The sequence below is a fragment of the Dipodomys merriami genome, unplaced genomic scaffold (assembly GCF_024711535.1).
Source record: "Dipodomys merriami isolate MVZ:Mamm:240054 unplaced genomic scaffold, mDipMer1.0.p SCAF_125, whole genome shotgun sequence".
NCBI classification, from domain to species: Eukaryota; Metazoa; Chordata; class Mammalia; order Rodentia; family Heteromyidae; genus Dipodomys; species Dipodomys merriami.
The window spans coordinates 315557-328980 of NW_027202549.1; the positions used below are offsets into that span (position 1 = coordinate 315557).

The 13424-nt window shown below is 60.7% G+C and overlaps 2 protein-coding genes across 2 annotated transcripts in view; both read right to left on the reverse strand.

The window, feature by feature from the left end:
- Positions 1 to 525: 525 nt before the first annotated feature.
- Positions 526 to 5574, reverse strand: Cck (cholecystokinin). Its single transcript, XM_070017424.1, has 3 exons — positions 5445 to 5574; positions 3404 to 3584; positions 526 to 1126 (listed from the first exon to the last, which is right to left on the reverse strand). The coding sequence occupies exons 2-3, from the start codon at positions 3582 to 3584 to the stop codon at positions 1002 to 1004; spliced, it is 306 nt and encodes a 101-aa protein (XP_069873525.1). The 5' UTR covers positions 5445 to 5574; the 3' UTR covers positions 526 to 1001.
- A 3623-nt stretch (positions 5575 to 9197) lies between these two features.
- The window catches only part of Lyzl4 (lysozyme like 4), a 6566-nt gene continuing 2339 nt past the window's right edge, over positions 9198 to 13424 (reverse strand). Inside the window, exon 5 of the mRNA XM_070017413.1 lies at positions 9198 to 9263. Within this exon, the coding sequence (XP_069873514.1) occupies positions 9198 to 9263 (66 nt within the window). The remainder of the gene's footprint in view (positions 9264 to 13424) is intronic.

Consider the following 13424-nt stretch of genomic DNA (forward strand, 5'->3'; position numbering starts at 1 on the left):
GGGATGCCGGGACCGCGGGGCGCAGCTCCCCTCCCCGCCCGGCAGAGGGCGCGCGGGGCACGCCGGGACCGCGGGGCGCAGCTCCCCTCCCCGCCCGGCAGGGGGCGCGCGGGGCACGCCGGGACCGCGGGGCGCAGCTCCCCTCCCCGCCGGCAGAGGGCGCGCGGGGCACGCCGGGACCGCGGGGCGCAGCTCCCCTCCCCACCCGGCAGAGGGCGCGCGGGGCACGCCGGGACCGCGGGGCGCAGCTCCCCTGACCTGGGAGATGACGGAGCAGAGGCCCGGGGCGTGACCCCCGACCCCCAGCGCCGCGTGTGACCTGGAACCCCTCACCCCTGACCTCAGGACGCCCCCTGACCGAGGCGCCCGCAGTTCCCGCGCTCGGAGCACCTCGGGGTGACGGTGGGGGGCTCAGGGCCCGATCACACCCCCCCGCTGCGGGTGGGGGTCTCCGTGGACCCCCATCCTATCTTGGGCCGGGGGGTTCATCCTTGAACCCCAGAGACTGAGACGCCAACGCCCAGGGAGGCCGGATGCGATCGCTTTATTACAGCGCAGCCAGCGGCCGCGGGTGGCCGAGCAGCGTCTCCACTGATCCGCAGCGCCAGCTACACACGCGGAGGTAACTGCATGTCATGTTTGGGGAGGGCAGGGCTCACAGGACCAGCTTGATCCGTGGAGACTTCAAAAAAGGTCAGACCGCAGCCACAGGGGGGCGAGGGGCGCGGGTTTCCATTCCTGTGTCCGCTGTCCCCAGGGGAGGCTGGGGGATGGAGGCCCGGGGGAGGAGGCCTGGGGGATGGAGGCCCGGGGAGGGAGGCCCGGGGAGGGAGGCCTGGGGGGAGAGGCCTGGGGGGGAGGCCCGGGGGAGGGAGGCCCGGGGATGGGGGAGGAGGCCCGGGGGAGGGAGGCCCGGGGATGGGGGAGGAGGCCCGGGGGAGGGAGGCCCGGGGATGGGGGAGGAGGCCCGGGGATGGGGGAGGAGGCCCAGGAGCCGAGGCCTAGTCGTAGTCCTCGGCGCTGCGCCGGCCGAAGTCCATCCAGCCCGTGTAGTCGCGGTCGCTGATCCTGTGGCCGGGCTCCAGGCTCTGCAGGGTTTTCAGGAGGGACATGCGGCCGGCGGGGGCTGCCCGGCCAGAAGGGGGGGGTGAGGAGGGCACCCCCAGACACGGCCATCCCCACCTGCCCTGCCTTCATTTGTTGCTGTTATTATTTGTGCCAGTCGTGGGGCCTGAACTCTGGGCCTGGGCGCTGTCCCTCAGATCTTCAGCTCAAGGCTAGCGCTCTACCACTTGAGCCGCAGCACCACTTCTGGCTTTTTTCTTTTTGCTTATGTGGTGCTGAGGAATCGAACCCAGGGCCTCAGGTATGCAAGGCAAGCACCCTACCACTGAGCCACCTTCCCAGCCCATGTGGCTGGGGGGGGCTGGGCATCCTGCCCAGGGTCACCCCCTTTCCAGCGTGCACCCCCCCACCCCCACCCCGTGGCCTCGAACCCCTGGGGAAGACACGACCCCCGCTCTGGAATATTCGTTTCGCTGAGATCTTCATGGGGTTTCAGATGCTTTTTGTGGTGAAACCTCCTCCCCTCCCCCTCCCTCCCTGTCCCTTCCCCTCTCCCTTTCTTGCCTCCTCTCTGTGTGTGTGTCTGTGTGTTTCTGTGTCTGTGTCTGTGTGTATGTCTCTGTCTGTGTGTCTGTGTGTGTCTGTGAGCGGGAGGAGCAGGGGGAGCAGGGGAGGAGCAGGGGGAGCAGGAGGAGCAGGGGGAGCAGGAGGAGCAGGGGGAGGAGCAGGAGGAGCAGGGGGAGCAGGGGGAGCAGGAGGAGCAGGGGGAGGAGCAGGAGGAGCAGGGGGAGCAGGGGGAGCAGGAGGAGCAGGGGGAGCAGGGGAGGAGCAGGGGAGGAGCAGGGGGAGCAGGGGAGCAGAGGGAGCAGGGGAGGAGCAGGGGAGCAGGGGAGGAGCAGGGGGAGGAGCAGGAGGAGCAGGGGGAGCAGGAGGAGCAGGGGGAGCAGGGGGAGCAGGGGAGGAGCAGGGGAGGAGCAGGGGAGGAGCAGGGGGAGCAGGAGGAGCAGGGGGAGCAGGGGAGGAGCAGGGGGAGCAGGGGAGGAGCAGGGGGAGCAGGGGAGGAGCAGGGGGAGCAGGGGAGGAGCAGGGGGAGCAGGGGGAGGAGCAGGGGGAGCAGGGGGAGCAGGGGGAGCAGGAGGAGCAGGAGAAGCAGGAGGAGCAGGGGGAGCAGGAGGAGCAGGAGGAGCAGGGGGAGCAGGAGGAGCAGGAGGAGCAGGAGGAGCAGGAGGAGCAGGGGGAGCAGGGGAGGAGCAGGGGGAGCAGGGGGAGCAGGGGAGGAGCAGGGGGAGCAGGGGGAGCAGGGGAGGAGCAGGGGGAGCAGGGGAGGAGCAGGGGAGGAGCAGGGGAGGAGCAGGGGGAGCAGGGGAGGAGCAGGGGAGGAGCAGGGGGAGCAGGGGAGGAGCAGGGGGAGCAGGGGAGGAGCAGGGGGAGCAGGGGAGGAGCAGGGGGAGCAGGGGAGGAGCAGGGGAGCAGGGGGAGCAGGGGAGGAGCAGGGGAGCAGGGGGAGCAGGGGAGGAGCAGGGGGAGCAGGGGAGGAGCAGGAGGAGCAGGGGGAGCAGGGGAGGAGCAGGGGGAGCAGGGGGAGCAGGGGGAGCAGGGGAGGAGCAGGGGGAGCAGGGGAGGAGCAGGGGGAGCAGGGGAGGAGCAGGGGAGGAGCAGGGGGAGCAGGAGGAGCAGGGGGAGCAGGGGAGGAGCAGGGGGAGCAGGGGGAGCAGGGGAGGAGCAGGGGGAGCAGGGGAGGAGCAGGGGGAGCAGGGGAGGAGCAGGGGAGCAGGGGGAGCAGGGGAGGAGCAGGGGGAGCAGGGGAGGAGCAGGGGGAGCAGGGGGAGCGGGGGGAGCAGGGGGAGCAGGGGAGCAGGGGGAGCAGTGTTGGGGATCAGGGTCGGGGCGCAGGCCGGGCGCGGGGTCGGGGCGCGGGGAGCAGTGTCGGGGCGCGGGGAGCAGTGTCGGGGCGCGGGGAGCAGTGTCGGGGCGCGGGGAGCAGTGTCGGGGCGCGGGGTCGGGGCGCGGGGTCGGGGCGCGGGGAGCAGTGTCGGGGCGCGGGGAGCAGTGTCGGGGCGCGGGGAGCAGTGTCGGGGCGCGGGGAGCAGTGTCGGGGCGCGGGGTCGGGGCGCGGGGAGCAGTGTCGGGGCGCGGGGAGCAGTGTCGGGGCGCGGGGTCGGGGCGCGGGGAGCAGTGTCGGGGCGCGGGGCGCGGGGTCGGGGCGCGGGGAGCAGTGTCGGGGCGCGGGGTCGGGGCGCGGGGTCGGGGCGCGGGGTCGGGGCGCGGGGTCGGGGCGCGGGGTCGGGGCGCGGGGTCGGGGCGCGGGGTCGGGGCGCAGCCGCCCTCGCGCGCTCACCTCGCCGTCCGTGCAGCAGCGCCCTCGCCAGCAGCGCCCCGAGCGCGCGGTCGCGGTCCGGGTCCCGGGCGTCGGCGTCGGCGTCGCGCCGCGGCCTGGGCGGCTCGGCGGGGCCCGCGGGCTCCGGGGCGCAGGCGGCCAGCGCGGCCAGCAGCGCGCACAGGCCCAGCGCCCAGCGCATCTGCGGGACGGGGGGGGGGGTGAGGGGGCCGCGGGGACCCGGGACCCCAACCCCGGGACCCCAACCCCGGGACCCCAACCCCGGGACCCCAGCCCCGGGACCCCAACCCCGGGACCCCCACCCCGGGACCCCAACCCCGGGACCCCGCACCCCGGGACCCCAACCCCGGGACCCCCACCCCGGGACCCCAGCCCCGGGACCCCAACCCCGGGACCCCAACCCCGGGACCCCGCACCCCGGGACCCCAACCCCGGGACCCCGCACCCCGGGACCCCAGCCCCGGGACCCCAGCCCCGGGACCCCAACCCCGGGAGCCCGCACCCCGGGACCCCGCACCCCGGGACCCCGCACCCCGGGACCCCCCGGGATCCCCGCACCCTGGGACCCCGCATCCCATGTCCCCGGGGCCGGCTCAGGGCCCCGCCCCGCTCCCACGGGGAGGAAGCGCCGCCCGCACTTCCCTGAAGTTGGAGGAAGCGCTCCGACCGCGAGTGGAGATTGCGGGAAGATGGGGGCGGGGAGACAGAGACAGACAGACGGAGATGATAGAGTGATCGAAAGATAGATAGTAGATAGATAGATAGATAGACAGACAGACAGACAGACAGATAAATAGATAGACAGATAGATAGATAGATAGATAGATAGATAGATAGATAGATAGATAGATAGATAGATAGATAGATAGATAGATGAGTGAATGGGTGGATGGATGGGTGGATGGAAGGAAGGGTGGGTGGATGGAAAGAAGGAAGGATGGGTGGATGGAAGGAAGGAAGGGTGGGTGGATGGATGGGTGGATGGTGGATGGATAGGTGGATGGATGGATGGATGGGGTGGGTGGATGGATGAGTGGATGGCAGGAAGGAAGAATGGATGGATGGATGGGTAGATGGGTGGGTGGGTGGGTGGGTGGATGGATGGATGGGTGGATGGTAGGAAGGAAGGATGGATGGATGGATGGACGGGTGGATGGATGAATGGATAGGTGGGTGGATGGAAGGAAGGAAGGATGGATGGATGAGTGGATGGATGGATGTGTGAATGGGTAGATGGATGGGTGGATGGATGCATAGACAGACAGACAGTTAGGTGAACACATTCTGGGAGAAAGCCCTTTCCCCCAGACCAGAGATGCTTTTCAACCTCAAATAAAAGCTGACAGCAAAGAGAGACCCCATTTCACACATCGGCCCCCCACCCTCCCCACCCCCCACCACACGGCTTCTCCGAGGGCAAAACTCAGCATTAGAAAGAGAAAGATCGAAAACAACTCCATCGCGAGTCCTTGCCCAGCCTTCCAGTCCCCCCACACCCCTTGCCCCCCTGAACCCCTGCCCCCACCCGGGGTCCCCCTCTGGCTGGGAAATCAGCCGGCTCAGGACACAGGAGTTAAAGCCGGGCATCTGCACCTCCTCCACCCGCCGCTTCCCCACTGACCCCCAAAAGTACCCAGGATGGCTCACTTCTGGGAAAGCCCCCCCCAAAATTGGCTTAATAAGCAAGAAAGCTGACAAGGGAACTCCCCAAAGCAGGGCACCCCCATGCTATTTACGACATGGGTCGGGTGTGAACACATGCACGGCTCTGGACGTATGCATGCACATGCACACATGCACACACGCATGTGAACACATGACACGTATGAACGCAGGATGCACACACGTGTGTGTCAGCCCCGGGCTCTGCTCCGTGACCCGTGTGCACACACACACACACAGCACGGGAAAGCCAGAGGAGAAACGGGGTGCTGCTGGTGGCGGGGTACAGGGGGGGTCCCCCAAATGGAAGCCACCATCAGAGACGGATGGCTCTGCCCCTGTGGCTCTCCCTGCCCTCATCCCACACCCCAACACTCACCTTGGGAATTGGGGTGCAGCCCGCGCTCCTGCCTCTCCTCCCCGCCTGTGCCCAGCGAGCCGAGCTGGCCAGCACCCCGAGAGCTGAGCCAAGTTGAGGTGCAGGGTGGGCGGGAGCCTGCGGCTGCCTCTTAAATAGCAGCCGCCGGGGAGGGGGGAGCAGGGAGGGGGAGAAGAAGGGGGGCTGTCGCTCGGTCATTTGTTTACCCGGTGCTGACGCAGCCCCGAAAGTCACTTGGGGGGTGGAGGGGGGGACAGCCATTGGCAGGAGCTCCTGGGAGTCAGAGGGGGGGAGAGGGGGGAGGGAGGGAGGGAGAGGGGATGGGAGGGCAGGGTCTTGCACTGTGGGGGTTCACCCGCTCAAAGTGGGGTGTCCTGTGTGCTGCCCACCCTCCCTCCTTTGTCTGAGGAACTTCCTCCCTCCCCCACCCACACCCCAACTTCTGTCCAGCTGCCTCAGCCCTGGCTCTGCCCAGCACGGTGTCCCCACAGAAAGATGGGGTACAAGAAAGAATGTGGGTTCTCTGGGGTGAAGGGTGTTTCTTGGCACCCACTTGTGGCCTCAAAGGGAATGGGGAGCCGGGGGGTCCCCACTTCCTGAGCCAATGTGTGAAACCTTGTTTAACTGTGTGTGGGGGGGTCCCCCACTTCCTGAGCCAGTGTGTGAAACCTTGTTTAACTGTGTGTGTTTGGGGGGGATGGTCCTGGGACTTGAACTCACGTCCTGGGCGCTGTTCCTGACTGAGCCTCTTTGTGCCAAAGGCTGGCGCTAGACCCCTTGGAGCCATAGACATGGCGCCACTTCCGGTTTTCTGGTGGTTCCTGGGAGATCAGAGTCTCACGGACTTTCCTGTCCTACCTGGCCTCGAACCACGATCCTCCGGATCTTGGCCTCCTGAGTAGCTAGGGCGCCGGGTGTGAGCTACCAGGGCCCAGGCTGAAGTCACTTTTGGGTGAGGGTTTTTTTTTTTGGGGGGGGGATGAGCCGAGCTTCCTTGAGGGCGCAGATGACGCGGCTCTCCCTCACAGCACGACTCTGGGCTGGAGGTGTGGCTCGAGTGGTAGCGCCCCAGCAGAGTCAGCAAATGGGACGAGAGTGCTGGCCTCAGTGCCAGCTGGAAGGACAGAGAAGAAACGAGGGAAAGAAGGGAGAAGGGAGGGAGGGCTCAGAGGACGAGAGGTGGCCACAGAGATTGTTTTTTGGCAGATCAACTCTAGCAATCATAATATCTTCCTCCTCCTCCTCCTCCTCCTCCTCCTCCTCCTCCTCCTCCTCCTCCTCCTTCTTTTTCTTCTTCTCCCTCCTCCTCCTCCTCCTCTTCTTTCTCCTCCTCCCCCTCCCCTTCCTCCTCCTCCTCTTCTTCTTCCCCTTCTCCTCTTCCTCCTCCTCCTCCTCTTCTTCTTCTTCCCCCTTCCTCCTCCTCCCCTTCCTCCTCCCCTTCCTCCTCCTCCTCCTCCTCCTCCTCCTCCCCCTCCTCCTCCTCCTCCTCCCCCTCCTCCTCCTCCTCCTCCTCCTCCTCCCCCTCCCCCTCCTCCTCCTCCTCCTCCTCCTCCTCCTCCTCCTCCTTCTTCTTCTTCTTTCTCCTCCTCCTCCTGCTCCCCCTGCTCCTCTTCCTCTTCTCCCTCCTCCTCCCGTTCCTCCTCCTCCTCCTTTCTCCTCCTTTTCCTCACCCCCCTCTTCCTCCTCCCCCTCCCTCTCCAAGCTCCGCAGCAACCTTGAGTCTGGCCACAGCTTCCTATCTGCTGTCATATTCCAAAGCCCGGGGACCCCCCGACCCCCCCTCACCCCCCATACACAGAGGAAGGCGAGACCCACATTTCCACATTCCAGCAAGGAGCAGGGCCGAGCATGGGCCCGGGGCCTCAGGACATTGGCACATGAGCCTGTTCTAGAAGGATGGTGGGGAACAGTATTCAAGGGGGTAGGGTATATGTGGGGGGGCAGGCCACAGAGCCATAGCGACCCCCTCTCCCCCTACCCCCCCCCCGTGAGACTCTCACCATCACATTTCACCCACAGGCCGGGGGCTCACGCCTGTCATCCCAGCTGCTCAGGGCGGCTGAGATCCAGAGGATCACAGTTCCAGGCCCAGCCCGGGGCAGGAAAGTCTGTGAGCCTCTCATCTCCCATGAACCACCAGAAAACCAGAAGTGGCGCTGTGGCTCAAGAGGTAGAGCGCTGGCCTTGAACAAAAGAGCTCAGGGACAGCGCCCAGGCCCAGAGTTCAAGACCCACCACCGACCAACAAACAAAGCAAAGCTGCCAGCCTGGGAATGAGGGGGGGGGTCTGTGGGCTCTCTCCCCCTCCCTGCACACATCTGAGACAAGAGTTGAATGGAGGGCTTTGTGTACCTGTTCTGGAAAGTTCTCTGAGGACCACTGGCACCAGACAGCGTCCAGATGTGTGGATGGGATTCTCCAGCGACCTGCAAAGATGATGTCAACCCAACAGATTGAGCTACTTATGTAAGTTTCTGGAGCTTGGCCGTTTGGGGAGGGAGGGAGGGAGTCAGTCATCCAAGGAGAATATTTCTGGTCTCTGTCTTGATTTAAGACAGACAAGGCTTTCCTTTGCAGGTGAGGGGAGATGAGACAGGAAGAGAGAGAAAGAGAAATAAAAGCTGGGCGCCGGTGGCTCACCCCTGTCACCCCAGCTACTCAGGAGGCTGAGATCTGGAGGATCGCGGTTCGAAGCCAGCCCAGGCAGGAAAAGTCCCTGAGACTCTCATTTGCACCAGGAAACCGGAAGTGGCGCCATATTGAACGAGGAAGAGCGCCAGTCTTGAGTAGAAAGAGCTCAGGGACAGCAGCCCAGGCCCTGTCCATCCGAGAGAGGCAGGAGGCTGTGATCTGAGGCTCACAGGTGGAGGCCAGCCTGAGAAGACCAAGCCGAGAGACTCTTGTCTCAAAGTAACCAACAAAAGTAAGAAAATCTGGGAGTGGAGGCGTGGCCCAAGGGGTAGAGCCTCAGCTATGCGTGGAAAAGAAACCCTAGTACTGGCACGAAGGAAAGAAGGAAGGAAGGAAGGAAGGAAGGAAGGAAGGAAGGAAGGAAGGAAGGAAAGGAGGGAGGGAAGGAGGGAGGGAGGGAGGGAGGGAGGGAGGGAGGGAGGGAAAACAAAGATTCTGCTGGAACACGACTCCATGAACTATCCATGGAAGCCATCCACCCGCTGGAATTGTCTTCTGCAAATGAACTGGCCTTGGATTGCAATCCTCCTGTTTTCTGCCTCCTGTGTAGCTGGGATTACAGGCATGCCCTACCATTCCCAGCCTTGTCCCCCACCCCTCTTTCTCTCTGGACACAGTGGTGGAAAGTAATAGTGAGATGTGAATTCTAGGTCTTCCACCTAGAACCTAGAATAAGTCACTGGCGGTGTGTGTGTGTGTGGGGGGTAAAGGGTTACAACCCTGAGTGTGCAAAATTGAAGGAGATGATGGGTAGAGTTGGTTTTCAGGTGCAGGGTGAGCTGTGGAGACAGGGGTGGAGAGCCATGGTGGTGGGGATGAGGAGAGGCCTTGGGAGCATTGGGGTGGGGAGCGTGATGGACAGAGTGTGTTGGGATTTGAACTCAGGATCTTCCTCTTGCTACCCGGACCCAGCCTGAGCCCAGCACCTCCTGCTTGGTTTCTCACTAGGTGTGTGTGTGTGTGTGTGTGTGTGTGTGTGTGTGTGTGTGTGTAAAGCCCAGCTCAGCCGAAGCTGCGCTGGGGTTATTCTGGGCTTCCTCCTTGTATAACAAGATGCTAATTTTACAGAGCAGGCCGACGCAGACGGCAGGAGGGAAGGCGTAGCTCGTTCTTGGCAAACCCCCGGCCCTGCACAGGAGAAAACCAGGCTGCTAAAGGGCACACGGCACACCAGCTGCACACACAGCTGAGCCATGCCAGGAGCCGGGCATGCCGGGGGTGTGTGTGTGTGTGCGTCATGCAAGCCCTGGGGCTTCCAGAACCATCCACCTTCCCCAGGAACAGCAGATTTGAGACCCAAAGAACGCATCTCCAGCTGCCAGATTCCACTGGCTTGTGCCTGGCATCCCAACTACTTTCCTGCTTAGACAGGTTTCAAACTGCGATCCTCCGGATCTCAGCCTCCTGAGTAGCTGGGATGACGGGTGTGAGCCACCAGCGCCCAACAGGAGAAAAAAACATCTTTCCCCCCACCTTTGGCCAGCCCTGAGACTTGAACTCAGGGCCTGGGCGCTGTCCCTGAGCTTTGGCTCAAGGCTGGCACTCTACCACTTGAGCCACAGCGCCACTTCAGATTTTTTTCTGTGTCTGGGGGACTGAGGAATCGAACCCAGGGCTTCATGCGTGCTAGGTGAGCACTCTACCACTGAGCCACCTGCCCAGGCTGAGAGAAACAGTTTAAATGGTGGAATTTCAGAAGGGCTTTAAACCAATCAGTACTTAACCTAAGCAGGACCAATCAGAGCAGGTCATTCTTTCCCATGGCAGAAACTGGCTCCTAAACAGGGCCAATCAGAGCGCCTCATTCTTTCCCATGGCAGCGATTGGCTCATCAGTCAGTACGTAACACAAGCAGAGCCAATCAGAGCGGCTCATTCTTTCCCATGGCAGTGATTAGCTCACCAATCAGCGCTTAACCCGAGCAGGGCCAATCAGAGCGCTTCATTCTTTCCCATGGCAGCGATTGGCTCATCAGTCAGCGCTTGACCCAAGCAGAGCCAATCAGAGCGGCTCATTCTTTCCCATGGCAGTGATTAGCTCACCAATCAGCGCTTAACCCAAGCAGGGCCAATCAGAGCGCCTCATTCTTTCCCATGGCAGCGATTGGTCCCCCAGCAGGGCCAATCAGAACACCTCATTCTTTTCCACGGCAGCCATTGGCTCACCAATCAGCATGGAACCCGAGCAGAGCCAATCAGAATCTTCCTCTATGGCATGATAGATGAACCTTTGAGGGCCTGGGACTTTTTGACCTTGGGACTTTAGTTGACCCGGTGTGCACCCCATCCTCAGAAGAAAATCAGGGAAAAATGAGACTCTGCCCGAGGATTGGGCCAGGCCAGCGGGCGGGGATTTGGACAAGCTGGGGAGGGGAAAAGATGGTGGGCTGAATTCTGTCCTTTAACGCCTGGATCTAGCTGTGCCTGAATGGGGATCTATGGCTGGATTGCTTGGCTCTTTTTCTCTTTCTTTCCTTTTCTTTTCTCCCTCCTCTCCCTCCTCCTCCTCCTCCTCCTCCTCCTCCTCCTCTCCCTCCTCCTCCTCCTCTCCCTCCTCCCCCTCCTCCTCCTCCTCCTCCTCCTCCTCCTCCCCCTCCTCCTCCTCTCCCTCCTCCCCCTCCTCCTCCTCCCCCTCCTCCTCCTCCTCCCCCTCCTCCCCCTCCTCCTCCTCCTCCTCCTCCTCCTCCCTCACCCTCCTCCCCTCCTCCTCCTCCTCCTCCCCCCTCCCTCCTCCTCCTCCTCCTCCTCCTCCTGTTCCTCCTCCTCCTCAATTTTTAGTGCTGGTACTGTGGCTTAAGATCAGACCCTGGGCACTGTCTCTGAACTTTTTTCACTCAAGAGCGGGTACTCTACCACCTGAGCCATACCTCTTGGCCTTTGGGGTTTTGAGCCTGAGTCACAGATTTGGGATGATGGAAAGTTCTCTTTAGAATGTTTGCATGGTGCATGCCAGTGGCTCACATCTGTCATCCTCGCTCCTCGGGAGGCTGAGATCCAGAGGAGCGAGGTTCGAGGCCAGCCCAGGCAGGAAAAAGTCCCTGAGACTCTTATCTCCAATAAACCACCAGACATGAAAAAAACCAGACATGGCGCTGTGGCTCAAGTGGTAGAGCGCCAGCCCTGAGCACAAAGAGGCTCAGGGACAGCGCCCAGGGGCCCTGAGTTCAAACCCCACAATGAACAACAATTTAGAAAAAAAGATTTTTTTTGGTCATTCACTGTGCTGGTGACCATATTGTGCTTTGCCAAGGGTCACAGGCCACACACACACACACACACACACACACACACACACACACACACACACACACACACACACAGCCCAACCAAGAACATAGTACAATTCAGCAACAGACAACTGGCAATCTAACTTGATTTCTCGGTGTGTGGTGGGCAGGGGAGAGATTACACCTAATTATTGGGAAGTTAGACTGGTTTCTGAAGCCAGGCTTGGGTGACCCGGCCACAGTTTGCAGCTCTGGGAACTGGGGTGTGATGATGGGGTGGGGGTGTGGAGGGAAATCACGCTGCTGATTTGGCAATGGTGTTGAGCCAAGAGCTTCTAGAATGTCAGCCAAGTCCAGAGACTTTGCTTTTTACCTTAACTGGATGGTTGAGCTGTTGTGCTCAGCATTCTAGTCTTTTTTGTTTTTTTCTTTCTTCTGGTTGGTCATGGGGCTTGAACTCTGGGCCTGGGCGCTGTCCCTCAGCTCTTCAGCTCAAGGCTGGTGCTCTTACCACTTGAGCCACAGTGCCACTTCTGGCTTTTTTCTGCTTATGTGGTGCTGAGGAATCGAACTCAGGGCCTCATACAGGCAAGGCAAGCGCTCTACTGCTGAGCACCTTCCCAGCCCCTCAGCATTCTAGTCCTAAAAATAAATTCTCAGGGCTGGAAGGTGGCGCAGTGGTAGAGTGCTTGCCTAGCATGCATGAAGCCCCGGGTTCGATTCCTTAGTACCACAGATACAGAAAAGGCTGGAGGTGGTGCTGTGGCTCAAGTGGTAGAGCACCAGCCTTGAGCATCAAAGCTCAGGACAACGCCCAGGCCCTGAGCTCAAGCCCTAGGACTGGTACACACACAAAATAGCCAAAAGAAGACTTCCTTCCCTCCCTCCCCTCCTTCCTTCCATCCTTCCCTCCTTCCTTTCTTCCTTCCTTCCCTCCCTCCCTTCCTTCCTTTTCTTTTCCTTCCCTCCTTCCTCCCTCCCCTCCCTCCCTACTTCCTTCCTTCCTTCCTTCCTTCCCTTCCTTCCTTCCTTCTTCCTTCCCTCCTTCCCCCCAGCCTCAGTGCAGGTGCTGGGTTTGGGGGTGTTGAGTGGTCAGCGCTGGTGCTGGGGAGGGAGAGCAGCTGTGGCTGTGGGGGGGCACCGGTGAGCCCCCATACCTGTTCTGACTCACCTGCCCGCGGGTTTGTGGGCCCAGGAGAGCCCCCCCTCCCCCAGTCGATGGCCCTGGGCTGCGCTCAGGTCTCAGGTCTCAGGTCTCAGGTCGGGCCCCCACGTGTTTTCCAGGCAATAAACCCGCCAGGGAGGAGGCCATTCTGCTCTTGAGCAAACAGCCGCCCCCCTCTATCTGGAGGGGGATCTGAGCGCAGGTGGTCGGGGGAGGCGGGAGAGGAAAGACACCCCCATCTTCCTCCAGCTGCTGATGGTTGGGAAAACAATTCCATTAGGGATTAATAATGGCCAGGGCATTGGAAGTCGATTCCTGGGGGCAGAGGCTGGGAATCGTTAAAGATGGGGGGGTCAAAGTAGGGGTGCCCAGCGCCCAGCCTGCCTGTGTCCCCAGAACCGTTCAGTTTCTGGATTTATGTACGTTATATTTTAGACCTGTTCCTTATATGAGTAGTTATTTCATTTATAGTTTATTATTGATTGATTTTTATTATATATTTATGTATTCTTTATACAGGCTTTGATTTATTTATTATTGATTTATGTTTATTATATTATATATGTTCTTTTGATATGCCTTTACTCATTATTTCATTGTTATTGATGTTTTATTATTTGTTGATGTGTTATTACAGCTTATATATATTCTTTATGTCTCTATTATTTCATGTAGGTATCTTTTATCGTTTATTTACCTTTATTACATTTTATATATATTCTTTTTACGGGCCTTGATTTTGTTATTTCATTTAGTTATTTACATTTTATTAATTTATTTTTATGACATCTGATATATTCTTTACATACAGTCTGGATTTTATTATTTTCTTCCTTTCTTGTTATTTTGTTATTTACGGTGTATTTTATAGAGTCTTTATATATGTCATTATTATTTC